Below are 14,550 nucleotides of genomic sequence, written 5' to 3'. Positions count from 1 at the left end.
CAGCGCCGGGGGCGGAGGGGGGTGTGAACTCGGGGCCGCCCCGGGGGTCGCCCGGCGCCGCCGCCACCTCGGCACAGCCGGGATCGTCCTCAGCCCACCCGGGCTGGCCCTCAGCCCTCCGGGCTGCTGCCGGCTCCCCGGCCGGCCCTGCCTCGCACCTCGCCTGGCCGGGCTCCAGGAGGGCCGGGCCGGGCCCTGTCCCGCGGCCCCGGCCGTTCCCCCGGGCCGGGCGGGCCGTGAGGGGCTCGGGCGCTGCCGTGACCCTGCGCAGCCCCGCCGCCTCCCCCGGGCCAGCGGAGTGGATGCGCCCATACCTGAGGCATCCTCGGCGCAGCACATGCATGCAAATCGTAGCCACGAGCAATTAAATACATACGTACCGTTAATTACGTGTTTGCATACACCAAGCACGTCCCTGACAGGCGGCAGGACGGGGCCCAGGGACGGCTCCCTGCACCTCCCTGGCGCTGCCAGGACAGGGAAGGATGCGGGGCACATCTGTGCCCTGCCTCAGGTGCCACCTGAGGGACACCCAGCATTTCTCCCACACCTGAGTGTGGCAGGTTTAACACTGTCACAGGAGGGGGGGTTTTAATCCTGACCTCCCTTCGCCTTCCCTGCCGCTGGGGAGATGAGAGCAGGCTTACAGCACTTTATTATTTATTTTCCCGCAGCTCTGGTCAATCCTCTTTGCTCAGGCCTGGATCCCTGCTGAGCATCCGAGGCCTCGGCGGGAAGGAGCGGCCGAGGCGCCCTGGCTGCAGCGTGCAGGGCTAAATTTGGCCCCTGTGACTTCCTCCCGTGCGGGACACCCGGGTGGTTTCTCTTGTCTCCTGTTGCAGATAATGCAGAGGCCGGTCCTGAAGCACCAGCTCGGTGCAGCAGGGTGGAGGGACAATGGGGACAGAGCAGGGGACACACACAGCAGGGTCCCAGCCTGCCAGCTCAGCCCTGGCTGTGTTGGCTCAGTGCTGGGCAGGGCACCTGGCTCCTGCAGCACGGTTCTGCACCTTCCCAGAGCATTGCAAAACAGTCCTTGTTCTGTTCCGAGAGATGCCTGCGGTTCTTTCACGCCTCTCCGGCTTTTTTTTTCCTTGAAACTCCAGCGCCAGAGTCAAGTGGTTATGTCAAAATGTGTTTGCATTTGAAACAAAAAGGAGTTTCTCAGCCGTGTGACCCCAGAGGGAAGTTTGTGACTACGTGTGGGCTCGGCTGCCCGGAGTGGCCCAGCCTGCTTGGGAGCACCTGCAGCTCCAAGGGTCCGTGTGCCTCGGGGAGCCTGGAGCCTGCTCGGGTTTGATCCCCTGTCTGCTCCACAGTAGAGTTGTGTGATGATGCACAGCACTGCAAATTGTAAAATATTGCCCTTGCTCTGCAGAAGATCCCAACTGCGCAGCCCCGCACACCTTTTTGGAGTTTTTGGTGTTTTTTTGGAGAAAAAAAAGGAGCCAAAGGGGTTTGCCAGTGCAGCGCCCCACCAGCCCGGCTCGCTCTGCTCATCCCAGATGTTTTTCCCAGCTGTGGTGCGGGATCAGCGGGATCACTCTCAGTGCACCCCGTGCCCCGTCCTGCCCTGCTGTGACCGCAGTGCTGCCCCAGGATTTCCCCAGGATCCCTCGTTCGGGGCAGGGGACACCGCTGCCGCCCCTGGCTCTTTCCCTCCTGGCCGCTCGGTTATTTTTGTTAACGCTTATTAAGGAAGACTTGGGAGAGCTCTTTGTTAAGGGCTCACACTCACTTCAATTAAAGGCTAAGAAAACTACCCAAGCGTATCACTGACTCATCGGAGAAATCCCGACCAGCACGTAGCCGCCTCAACTCCGCTCTTGTTTTCACAGCTAGAGCGCCGAGAGGGGACACAGGAACAAAACCTGCGGGACTCGCAGCGAAGTCAGACGAGAGGGAAGCGGAGCTGAGCCCGCTTCCCTCTGGGCAGGGCCCTCCTTTTCCTCCTCTGCCTCCCGAGCCCAGGGTGGGAGCTGGGAGAGCCCCCGGGGGATGCACTCGCAGCAGCTCCGTTTAGAAAGGGCGAGCCCGTGCCAAACCTGACGAACTTTCCTTTACCCAGAATTATAACTGGAAGTCTCAAAAGCCACAGTGTTTGAAAACACATATTTACATTATATATGCCCCAAAGCAGAATAAACAAAGGTTAGATTTGTAAACTCTCCATCTTAATTAAAGCGGCGCTGCTCGGGAGAAACCCACATAACAGGCGGTGTGAAGTGTTGTGTTATTTAATTTATACCTTGCAGCTCCCTTAGTCATGGAGCTGGGACAGCGATAGCATCAGCAGCCACCCCGCTGTGCAGGCACGGGGAATTTCTAGGGCACCGGGAGCCCGTGGCCCATTTACCACCCTCCCGAGGCTGTGCTTCTCTGCCTTTCAAACCCAGACCTTCCCTCCTGCTCCCTCGGCGCTTCCCGCATTGTTGGGAAGGATGGGAATGGAATGTCTCCTGCCTCCAGCACCACGGATCCCCTGTCACTGTGCCCAGTGCCAGCCCCACGGATCCCTCTGTCACTGTGCCCAGTGCCAGCCCCACGGATCCCCTGTCACTGTGCCCAGTGCCAGCCCCACGGATCCCTCTGTCACTGTGCCCAGTGCCAGCCCCACGGATCCCCTGTCACTGTGCCCAGTGCCAGCCCCACGGATCCCTCTGTCACTGTGCCCAGTGCCAGCCCCACGGATCCCCTGTCACTGTGCCCAGTGCCAGCACCCCAGATCCGTCACTGTGCCCAGTGCCAGCCCCACAGATCCCTCTGTCACTGTGCCCAGTGCCAGCCCCACGGATCCCCTGTCACTGTGCCCAGTGCCAGCCCCACAGATCCCTCTGTCACTGTGCCCAGTGCCAGCCCCACGGATCCCCTGTCACTGTGCCCAGTGCCAGCCCCACGGATCCCTCTGTCACTGTGCCCAGTGCCAGCACCACGGATCCTCTGTCACTGTGCCCAGTGCCAGCCCCACGGATCCTCTGTCACTGTGCCCAGTGCCAGCCCCACGGATCCCCTGTCACTGTGCCCAGTGCCAGCCCCACGGATCCTCTCTCAGCTCCTGCTGACAGCCCCGCTCCGGTTCTGCTGGGCCAGCGTGTGCTTGCACCACTTGCAATGGAAACTGTGGCCAAATATTTCAGCTTTGCGGGAACCCCTCTCTGTTCGTGCTCTCAGTGCCACAGCGGGCTTTGAATTTCGCAGCTCTGTGGGGCTGGAGAGCCCTCGAGAGTGCAAACAAGCTGCGCTGATGGTGCTGAGAATGTGCTCCCCGCAGGCGATTTCCCTTCAGCTGCTTCCCGAGCTCTGTCTTCTCTGGTTTCTCTCTTCGCAGCCTTCCCTCTCAAAGTGATCGGGGACGCTAAACAGAGACAGTGAATTACATCTGCGGGAATCAGGGCTGGAAGCAGAGTGTGCCTGCCGGGAGGAACCGTGGGGTGGTCCAGCATCCTCAGGAGCGCATCCCACGGTCTCCCACTGCCCAGATCCTGCTGGTCCAGCGTCCCTGACCCAGAGCATCCCACGGTCCCACACTGCTCCTGCTGGTCCAGCGTCCCTGACCCGCAGCAAAACCAGGGTGGAAGGTGCTGCAGGGACAACAAGCCATTTACTAGGCAGAGGAAAATGGAAATGGGAACAGAAAGGGAATGGGAAAATGAATGGGAAAAGGGAAATGGAAAGGGAAAGGAAAAGGGAAAGGAAAAGGAAAAGGAAAAGGAAAAGGAAAAGGAAAAGGAAAAGGAAAAGGAAAAGGAAAAGGAAAAGGAAAAGCTCTGGGCGGATGGCTGCCCACAGCCAGTGCCCATCCCGCCCTGCAGGGTGGCAGCGATGCCCTGCCCTGCCCGGGCCGTGCCAGGCCCATCCCCAGCCGGCCCCGGGCTCGGCGGGAGCGCTGCCGCTGCCGGAGCCTGCTCGCAATTAGCGTCTGTGAGAGATCGCTTCAGTTTCCAAAAGAGGGAAAGAGGATGCAGGGAATCAGCAGCCAGCTCGGCCGGAGCTCCCAGAGCAGCACGGCGATCGGCGGGGAGGCAGCGAGGAGCTGCTCCGGGGGCAGGAGCGCTGTCCCGGGACTCGGCAGGGATGGATGGCCCGGTCCCTGCTCTCTGCTCCGCTTTCCTGGCTGCAGCCCCCGGCCCCGAGGCGCGCTGCTGCCGGGATGTGTGAGGAGGAGGAGGAGGAGGGAAGCCGGGGGATGCCCAGGGGTTTGTGGTGCCAGGGTTTGTGGTGCCAGGGCCACACGCTGCTGTGACAGCAGGGGGACACCCCCGGCTCCGCTGGGTGCCAGCTCCCACCGCTCTCCCCATGCCAGGGCTCCCCAGCGCCAGGCAGGAAAAGCCCCGCTGTTACCCCATGCCTCAGGCATTCCCTGGTGAAAGCGTTCCCATGGCACACTGCCCTGCGCTGATCCCTCCCTTCCCTGCCGCGCTCCCGAGCTCTGCCTCCCCTGCCGCCCCTCCCGCAGCCCTGTCCCCTCAGCCCGGCTGCCACGAGAAACCCTTCCTGCCTCCCTGGCATCCCCCCGATCGCTGCCACCCTGGGAATCCATCCATGGCTGGGTGCGCGGCCGGTGCCGTGCGGGGGCCCCCCGGGGCTCCCCGGGGCTCCGCGGGGCTCCCCGTGCCCGCCGGGAGCCGCTCGGAGCTTGCCCCGGGCAGGGACAGCGATCCCGGGCCGTGCTCGGCCCCGCGGCCGCACGCCGGGAAGGGCCCTTATCCCCTTATCCCCTTATCTCTCGCCACCTCCTTGTGCTCAGCCGTGCCCGCGCTAATCTCTGCTCGGCACCTTGAGCGCCGCAGCTGCCCCGCGCCCAGCGGCTTTTTGTGGTTATTTTGGTCGTCTCCGTCACAACTTTCTTTTTTTTGGCCGTAAAACGGGCGCTGTCATGTGCGCCCCACGGAGGGCAGAGCCGCCCCTCGGCTGTCACACGGGCCCCGGGGATGCGGCTGGGGTGGCCCATCCCTGGCACTGCCCGTGCCCATCCCTGGCACGGCCCGTGCCCATCCCTGGCACCACTGGCACAGTGGGGACACCCCGGGACAGCCGCACACGGCGCTGGGCGCTGGTGTCACATGCTGGGGATTGCCCGCACTTCATCTCAAACCCCAGGATCGTGGAATGGTTTGGGCTGGAAGGGATACTGAAAATCATCCAGTTGCACCCCCTGCCATGGCAGGGACACCTTCCACTAGACCAGGCTGCTCCAAGATCCGTCCTTGAACACTTCCAGGGATGGATGGGCGATTCCTCGTGGTTTACAGGGGGTGCACAGACACGGGGAGATCGCAGCTTTTTCTGTCCCACCTGGGACATTTCAGAGCCCTCCTGCCAGGTGCTACCGACCCCTGCTCGCCCCTGCCCGCGCTGCCCTCAGCGCTCTGCCTTTGAACCTGCTGAACTCGGCCGCTCTCCGGGAAAGCTGTTCCCAGTTTGATTTAAAAACTCCCCGAGCCAGAGCCCGCACCAATCCCTCAGCAGCAGCGCACTGCTCCGGTTAATCACCAGTGACCATTTTTAGTAATAATTCCTGCGGGGCCGGGGACTGCAGGGAAACATCCGCTCCTGCCCCGCTCCCCTTGCTGCCATCTGCCCCGGCTCCTCCCGGGCACACAGCAGGCACACGAGGTCAGTGATTTAGGGAAAAACACCAGCGCTGAATTAGAGCAGCCCGGGCAGGCAGCGAGGAAATCCTAACGCTAATCCCTGATCTTTCACTGGCACGGCAAAGCTCGGCCGAGCCGGCTGCTCCCTCCTCCCCGGCCACAGCTGGAGCGCACGGATAATGCTGCATTACCTTCCCTGCAGGGCTGCTGCGATTAACAGCGGCACAGAGCTCCCAAATCCTCCGGGGACGGGGATGGCAGGGATTAATACTCGCCTAGATGCTCCCCCAGGACCATTTGCCAACGCCGTGCCCCATTTTCCTTATTCTTTGCTATTTACTTTTATTTTTTGCTGGGACCTGGGTGGTGTTTAATCTCATTTGGCAGCTATGGATTGTCTCCAAAACAATCAATGTCTGTGCATTCATCTGCATCGCTCAGCTGATCCCACAGGGACGAGCACGCAGCGCTGGCGGGAGCCTCGGGCAGAGCATCCCCGCTCTCGCTGGCCAAGGAACCAACTTTGCTCCGTGTTTCCAGGGGGAAACAAAACCTTTGGTGGTAGCAGGCAGCTCTGCCTCAAATTAATTTCGGTTCCTTCGGGAAAATATCCAGTGTCATCCTGCAAATCAGGCAGAAAATGACGCTCCCCATGCCTCGCCTCCTGCCTGTGTACTGTACAGACACGCACGTGTGAGGATGGAGAGTCAATGCAGCCAGAGCCTGCGCAGCGGGATTCTATCCCCGTGCCTCATCTCGCATCTAAAATCACGACAAAAATACAGCCCTGCCTTTTGTCAGAAGGAAAACACCCGGAGTTCAGCAAACTGCCAAGTTTTCCGCGTTGAAATTTCCGCTGGCAGCTGCTCCCCGCAGCATCCCGGCCAGCGGAGCGCCCCGCGGGATGCGGGACCCCAGAGCCCCGGGTCCCGGCTGGCAAACCCGCCCGGGTCCCCGAGCTCCCCGGGACCTGTCACGTCAGCAGCGGCGCACAGGGCACCGAGCCGTGCGGGAAACGGGCATTTCTTCAGAAAACACGGGACCCGGAGCGTGAATCGCGGCTGAGTCACCGAAACACGAAACTCACTGAAGGGATGAATTAGAGCTATTAGAAAATAGAGGTAATTACTCATGTGAACAATGCCCTGCTCCGCTCTTTAATGATTACACAAATTAGTGTATAAAATTATGTTAATGGCTCTGCGAGCGGCACATGCAGCGAGCCGGGAGGGGCCGCAGAGGTGAGGGACCCCCGGAGCCCCCAGGGCAGGGCGAGGGAGCGCGGGGAGAGGCGGCAGCCCCTGATCCTGCGGCTCTGCCCTGCTCCGTGCCCATCCTATGGCTCTGCCCTGCTCCGTGCCCAGCCCATCCTGCGGCTCTGCCGGGCTCCGTGCCCGTCCTGTCCCGCAGCTCTGCCGGGCTCTGCGCCCGTCCCATGGCTCTGCCAGGTTCTGTGGCCATCCCACGGCACTGCCAGGCTCTGTGCCTGTCCTGCGGCTCTCCCAGGCTCCAGGACCCTCCTGCAGCTCTGCCAGGCTCTGTGCCCATCCCGCAGCTCTGCCCTGCTCCATGCCCATCCCATCCTGCAGCTCTGCTGGGCTCCGTGCCCGTGATGTCCCATGACTCTGCCAGGCTCTGTGCCCATCCCATCCTGCAGCTCCTCCAGGCTCCGTGCCCGTCCCATCCTGCAGCTCTGCTCTGCTCCATGCCCATTTCCTCCTGCAGCTTTGCCAGGCTTTGTGCCCATCCCGCAGCTCCTCCAGGCTCTGTGCCCATCCCATCCCATCCCATCCCATCCCATCCCACAGCTCTGCCAGGGCAGCACAAAGCACTGCAGGCACCAGGCAGTGCAGGTGGGTACATCACTGCCTCACCTTCAGAGAGGGATTTCAGGGAATGCTTATTGCACAGGGAACTGCCTGGAATCTTCATTTTTCCCAATAATTCAGCTTTCCGTTTGAAACGGCTCCAAGAGCAGTTCCAGACAAACTGCTCTTCCTGTGCAGGTGCAGCCAGGATCGTTCTGCACTCGGCACGGGGGACCCACCAAAGCTGGGGCTGCTCTAAGCCAGTCTAGAAATTACTCTAATTTTGCTGCACAGCTAAAACCTCTGCTGTTATCAGGAGCAAGAAACCTCACAGCACAACCAACACACACAGATCAATGAAAGGATCTCCTGTTCTAAAGCAGAACTTTCTGTTAGAAAAAAACCCCAAACAAACAACAGAAAAAAAAAAAAAAAAAAACCCAAGCTGTGGTTTCTGGGAGCAACCACAAGTTTTCTAAGCGTTTCTATTTCGGAGCCAGCGCTGGCTGTTGAAGCGCGGGGCTCTCGGGACGCCGTGCGATGAGGAGCGGAGATTCCCTCGGTCTCAGGGAGGGATAGCGCCTCGCAGCTCGCACAAAGGAGGCAGTATCGGCATCGATGGGGCCGGGCTCCGGCAGCTGCGGGGCACGGAGGGGCACAATCGGCCTCAGTTGTACCAACAAAGCGGCACTATCGGAACGGAGCGGGAGCGAAGGGACAGATCCCCGCAGCTCATCCCGCACTAACGGGGAAAGCTCCGGGCAGGGAACGCTCCCTGCTCGCTCTGCAGCGGGAACTCACCTGCTCTGGGGCAGGAGAGGGGGCTGCGCTCGGCTGTCCCCTGCAATTCCATTTCCCTACCCCTTTCTACCTTCTTCAGAGAGAATGGCCTCTCAAAATATTTAGTTTCAGGAAGAACACACTGATGAAAGAAGACACCTTGCCTTGGTTGGCATCTGTTGAAATCCAAGCAAACACCTTCCTGGAAGAGGTGCTGGTGGAACAGCCCGTTCCTCCCAGTAATGCACGAGGATATTAAAGCCAGCTTTGTCCCACAGCCAGGCCGGTGCACGGCTCCCAGGAAGCAGATTCCCCACGGGGGAAGCCAAACAGGCACTCACCAGGTTCACTTTCACCCTTGGAGGAGCTGAAGGGCAAAGGAGATGGCACCAGGCTCCCCGGGTAGCGCCAGGCACGAGTGTTGCTCCCAAAACTCACCGACTCCTCATCGTGCCTGTCACAATGTTAATGGACTCATAACGTGGTATAATTAAAAACTGAGAGTGTGTCAGGAGGCACAGCCTCCTCCAGTTAACTTCTCCTGCTGCTGTCAAACCTGGTTCATAGCACATTTCTGAGATATTAATTTAATTCCTGTATTTTATGTCAATCAGAGAACGTGATGTTCCCCCCGAGGACGGTGGAACACGCTGGATCAGAATCTGAAATTAAAACACAGGGCACTTGGGGAAAGCCTTGCCTCACCCTGTGGTTTCCCTGCTCCAGCACGGTGATGGAAACAATTTATGGGAAAAAAGGGAATATATGAGAGCTCCACCCTGGGATCAGGTTCATTACAGGATCTCACAGACACCACAGCTGGGGCACAGAGCAAAGCGAGTGGGTGATGCTGGGGCAGGAACAGACCAGCAGCTCCTCCTGGAGCGACCTCAGCTCTCCCCTTGGAGGGGGAGAGCCCATGAGGGCTCTGTTCCCTCCCCTTCTCCAGGTGAGATGGAAAGGATCCTCTCCTCTCCACGGGAGGATTGCAGCCTTCTGGCAGAGGTGTGGTCCCCCCCAGCTGAGAGACTCCAGGCAGCAGCTTTCCAGGAAGGTGACACTCCACAGATCCCAAAGTGGAGAACACTGTGCAGCCATCTCCTCTTCCTGGGTGTCAGTGCCCTCCTGGAGCATCCACAGGGTGATCCAAACCACTGAGATAATCCCAGGAGCAAAAAATCCTCACATAGCTCCTGCTCCAGTAGTTGATCCACACACAGGTGAGACTTGGGGCACATCCTGCACCCACCAGAAGCAGGCTTGACAAGTTCCAGCCTTCCTGCAGCTCCAGCACACACCTCGCACAGGGAATTCTGAGTTCCAGCCTTCCTGCAGCTCCTGCACACACCTCGCAGAGGGAATTCCGAGGTCCAGCCTTCCTGCACACACCTTGCATGGGGAATTCAGAGTTCCAGCCTTCCTGCACACACCTCGCAGAGGGAATTCCGAGGTCCAGCCTTCCTGCAGCTCCTGCACACACCTCGCAGAGGGAATTCCGAGGTCCAGCCTTCCTGCACACACCTTGCACAGGGAATTCCGAGGTCCAGCCTTCCTGCACACACCTTGCATGGGGAATTCAGAGTTCCAGCCCTCCTGCAGCTCCTGCACACACCTTGCATAGGGAATTCCGAGGTCCAGCCTTCCTGCACACACCTCGCAGAGGGAATTCCGAGTTCCAGCCTTCCTGCAGCTCCTGCACACACCTTGCACAGGGAATTCCATGTCCCAGTTGGCTGAATTGCCCCTGAAATCGGTGCTCCACACCTCAAGGAGTTCCTGTGACCCTGCCTAGAGGCAGCAGCTCTGCCTGCGCTCCCTGGCTCGGAGCTAACAGCTGTATCCCAAAGTGATCCCTCAGGAGTGCCAGGGTCCTCCAATCCTCCTGCCCGTGGGTCCTTTGAGAGGGATCCTCTCCAAGCTCCAGTCCTGGCACACCAAACTCTTCAGGTTTTGCTTTGTGAAGCACCCTGAGCACACCTGAGCCCTACGAAACACTTTCACTTTCCTTCACCAGCAATGGAACAGATCCATTGCCAGTGGAGTTTGGGGTTTTGGGCTGAACTCCACCTTTGCTGCCCAGCTCCCACCCGTGTGCCATGGAGCCCCCCCTGCCCTGTTCCCACAGCCTCACAGACTGCTCTGGTAAGCACAGCCCCCTTCCCGGGGCCACAGCCTGCTCTGGGCAGCCACAGGGGGAAGGAAGGGCCAGCCCGGCCCCAGGGGCACAACGGGCCCTGCCCACAGCCCAAGGGTTACCCCAGACCCCAACTCCTGCTCCCCCCTTCCTCCACCCACAGCAGGAATGGTCACACAGACCAGTTCTGCCCCATTCATGCCCAGGACAAGCCCATAAATCTCCCATTTTCCCCCTGAGACCTCCTATCAACACTCCCTCCTTTAAACATGGATAATTCATTCTTTTCCCCTCCCCAGCGCTGGATTCCACCCATTTCCCAGGGAACTGATCCTTTATTGAGGAGAAGCTCAAACATGGATGTTTCCTGTGGAACACTCCAGCTCTGTTCCACACAAAGGGCTTTTGTCCGGGTCCCAACGCGAGGGCGACGCCGCGACAAACGATGACACGGGGCGTGTTTTTGTAAAAATTTTATTTGTCAAAGAAAAAAAGCAATGGCCAATTGAAACCTACGTCATCTTTAACTCCAATTTTGGTCTTTAAATTTAGACAAATGACTTATTTACTTTTTTTTTTTTTTTAAAACAAACCCCCCTTTTTCCCCTTTAAGGTTTACCATCTACTCGTGCTGAATCCTTCCAAGGAGATTGCTCCAGCGTACCTCTCCAGGTCCTCGCTTTGCTCCTTTTACCAAAAATATGCAAAACTCCATCGTGCATCTTAAGGGCTCCAATCGTCAAAAATAGGAACAAAAATATCTTTGGAATAGCCAATTGAGTTGAATAAAAAAATCCACACGAATGCGGTTTGGTTGGGGCAGGAATCCACTCCTATGTTCCTGGTAATTTGATCCCGCTCCATGAATCCTTGTAATTCAGCCTCCCTATCCTATCCACATTATGATTTGAATCCAATGATCCAGCTCCAAGGATTGGGATCCAGTGAGCCCTCTCCAATCCAAACCTTTATAACCAGCAAAACCAAAAAAGAGGAGGCAAAAAGTTAGATACTGTAATGAAAAAATAGGATTCTGGGGAATGATCAGTTATGTTTGCCATCAATAAATTCAGATGTACAGTAATAACTATCAATTCCCCAAAACAAACTTTCCAATGGTGATGCTCAGATAATTTCTTTAGAAATGTTAATTACTATTTGGAGGAAACATCGTAAATATTTACAATATGTCAACTGGAAATGCCAACATACTCAGCGCATTGGTGGGTACGAGGTTTTGTGGTTGTAAAAAATGGTTTTACTAAACTGGAAAAGCTTTAACTGCTCGGTCTATCCACCTACTATGGAATGGCTGGACTACAGCTGCACTCCCAGCTGGAGGGAACGTTAACAATCGGTGTTTTCACACGGATCGTGAGTCAATCGTGAATTAGTCTGAGGGGGCAGGGCTGAGACTTAAATTATTCCCCACTAGGTTTGCTATTTTTATTTTGCTTTCATTCTGGTACTTATAAAAATGCAACAGCCACGCTGTATCAGTCACACAGAGGACATGCAGATTTTAGCAGTATTGATATTATACTCTGATTGCAAGTTCTACTACAAGTGTACGGATACTACAGACATGGACACTTGTACCCAAACGCTGCGGGACAAACAAACCAATGCTCCCCCCCCGGCCCCGTATTCCTTTAAAAAACTAGAATGGAATAGAGAATTACAAAAGCAGGGATCTGGCCACAATTGCCCCCCCAGAGAAGGAAGTTTTAAAGGAGAAGAGCAATGGCAGCCTGCGGTCACGAGGACGTGCCTGAAGCCACACGTGGGGACACGTAGGTGCTCGGCCTCAATTCCCCTGTCTCTCAGTATAAGGTCAATACTGCCAAGTTCATCTGTGACAATAGCACTTGGAGTCATACCATTGCCTCCATTATTGATCTGATCCTCCTCAATCCTCCTTTTGACAATCCTAAAATGATTGACATGTGCTCCACAATCCTTTAATCCAAAGCATTCTTAATCCATCTCTTCAGATATGTCTACAGAAAGACACACGAAAAGGCAAGATAAAACGTAAGATCCCCCAGAAGAGACAAGTTAGCCACAAACATCCCAACATCCCCAGCTCGTCTCGACCACAGCGGAACACTGAGACATTTACACAGCAATACCACAGCTCCAAGAATGTTGGTATTGAACTAGAACTAAACCAGAACAATCCTGACTGACAGCAATTAAAATACAATTTACCAAAGACAGGAGGGGGAATGTCAGTGTCGAGGAGCAAATACTCACTAGGGATTTTACACAAGAATGCAATTCAACACTTCAGCCAATTCGAGTAAAACAGTTGGAATTTAAAAAAAAATAAATGAAAGACTGTACTAAGTAAAGGAAAACTGTGTACAACATGGGGTTCTACAAAAAGATCAGAGCTAGAGTGATGTTTATGTACGAGATCGGGATCTGCTGTGGCGGGGAGAGTAGCGTGGAGATCCTCTGCTTCTTCTTGGGGAATAACTGCGGCTTCTGCTGTTGCTGCGACTACGGCTCCTGCTACGACTACGGCTGCGGGACCGAGATCTTCCATAGCTTGGGCTTCTTGGGCCATCAACTTTAACACGGATGTAGGCAGTTTCTCCCTATTGGACAGACAGAACTTTCGATTGAAACGTCGAGGCTTCAGGGCCATGTTTCAGGCATGCTGACAGACTGCAGACAGCGTTACTACGGCCGGGACAGACAGCAGAGCTTACACGTCTATGTCCAGCCTGACCACACACTTATTTAGCTGCTCTGTAGCCAAACAACGACCACCACGCGTTCCTTACCTTCACATCCTACTGTTAAGCCCCTTGTATCCAATTCTGGCCAAAGCAAATAAGTGTGATACCTACCTCGTGAGATCTAAATTTAGTGTTATCCAGCTTTCGCACAGCGTAGGTCATGTCTTCCTTCCGCACAAACTCCACGACACCAGTGCCATCTCGGAAAACATCAGCATAACATACATCACCTGCTTCACGCATGTGATCCTTTAAATCCTGCCAACTTCCACTTGGAGGCAGCCCTAGAGAAAAACCAAAACGTGACTTTAAAACCGGATTAGAGCCTCACCTCCCGTATTACGGCAGCAAAAGCGCGGCGAAGGAGAGGAGCGCTCAGCATCGCGGGGATAGCACCGCTCCCCTCCCAGAGCACACGGGGCCACGCGTTTTGAGGAGAAGCTCGCAGCAGCACCGCGCCCGCAGGACCCCGGGGGAGCACTTGGGCTGAGAGAAAGCAATGACTCACCCGAGACGATCACTCTGTACTCCGAGCGCCGGGACGGGGGGCCGTACCTGCCCCGGGGGGCTCCTCCCCCCCCGCCGCCGCCGCCTCCTCTGCCGGTGCCGCGGCCGCTCCGGGGGAACTCCACGCGGAGCCGATACCCATCGTAGTCGTAGCCGTCCCGCCCGTAGACGGCGTCCTCCGCGTCCCTGCGGGCGGCACGGGGCGGGCGGTGAGCGCGGCCGCCGCACCGCCCGCCTTTGTTCCCGCTTCCCGCCCGCCTCTCCCCGCCCGCCGCCCGGCCAGGCCCCGTTAGCGCGGCCCGGGCGGCGGGGAACGCTCAGGGCGGGCACCGGCGGCTCCGCGGGGCCGGCGACCCGGGGCAGCGCCAGAGGGGCCTCACCTGGGGTCCTCAAACTCGACGAAGGCGAAGGGCGGGCCCCCGCGGCGGTTCTTCAAGTCGATGTCGCGGATGGCGCCGTACTTGTAGAACACGTCCTCGATGTCCTTGGTGCGGATGTCGGGGGGCAGGTTCCCCACGTAGATGCGGCAGTCGTTGTTGCCGGCCGGGCCGCGGATGACGCCGCCGCCGGACATGGCGAGGTCGGCAATGTTTGCGGCGGCGCGGGGCGGTGCGGGCGGCGCGGGGCGGCGGTGGCGGGGCCGGGCCGGGCTCTCGGAGCGCTCTCGTCACCTCCCCCGACCGCCGCTTCAAAATGGCGCCCGCGGCTCCGCTCGCGCTGCCTCTGCGCGCACCGATCTCACCCCGGGACGCAGCACCGGCCGCAGCACCGCCCGAGCTCACGGCGGACCAGCGGCGCACGCGTCTTCCGCCGCGCCCTCACTCTTCCGCCACGCGCACGCGCGGTTCCACCGCAAAGTAGTCCCTCGGTTCTCGCCGCCTCGGAGAAGCCGAGTCCGTGCGGCGGGCCGCAGCTGTGGGGCTCGAGGCTGCGGCAGCTCGGTTATACCGTGGGGAGCCTGCGGCCTCCGCGGCAGATAA

The 14,550-nt window shown here is 58.1% G+C and overlaps 1 protein-coding gene across 1 annotated transcript; it reads right to left on the bottom strand.

Annotated features, from left to right (window-relative positions):
• Positions 1 to 12,635: 12,635 nt before the first annotated feature.
• Positions 12,636 to 14,237, bottom strand: SRSF1 (serine and arginine rich splicing factor 1). Its single transcript, XM_054287391.1, has 4 exons — positions 13,951 to 14,237; positions 13,572 to 13,756; positions 13,175 to 13,347; positions 12,636 to 12,919 (listed from the first exon to the last, which is right to left on the bottom strand). Exons 1-4 carry the CDS (start codon positions 14,142 to 14,144, stop codon positions 12,725 to 12,727), a joined length of 747 nt encoding a protein of 248 aa, XP_054143366.1. The 5' UTR covers positions 14,145 to 14,237; the 3' UTR covers positions 12,636 to 12,724.
• Positions 14,238 to 14,550: the final 313 nt, after the last annotated feature.

The sequence above is a fragment of the Melozone crissalis genome, unplaced genomic scaffold (assembly GCF_028551555.1).
Source record: "Melozone crissalis strain CALT ecotype California unplaced genomic scaffold, PUWL_Pcris_2 ptg000057l_1, whole genome shotgun sequence".
In the NCBI taxonomy this organism is placed as follows: domain Eukaryota; kingdom Metazoa; phylum Chordata; class Aves; order Passeriformes; family Passerellidae; genus Melozone; species Melozone crissalis.
The sequence above is the reverse complement of the archived record's forward strand: the minus strand, read 5'-3'. Positions and strand labels throughout refer to the sequence as shown.

What these genes read in the sequence shown, in the direction of transcription:
- SRSF1 (XM_054287391.1), bottom strand. Translation starts at nt 14,144, where the DNA reads ATGTCCGGCGGCGGCGTCATCCGCGGCCCGGCCGGCAACAACGACTGC. An exon ending in GTCGAGTTTGAGGACCCCAG is followed by an intron (nt 13,757 to 13,950) that starts GTGAGGCCCCTC and finishes TGCCGCCCGCAG; the next exon opens with GGACGCGGAGGACGCCGTCT. An exon ending in CTAAATTTAGATCTCACGAG is followed by an intron (nt 12,920 to 13,174) that starts GTAGGTATCACA and finishes TCTGTCCAATAG; the next exon opens with GGAGAAACTGCCTACATCCG.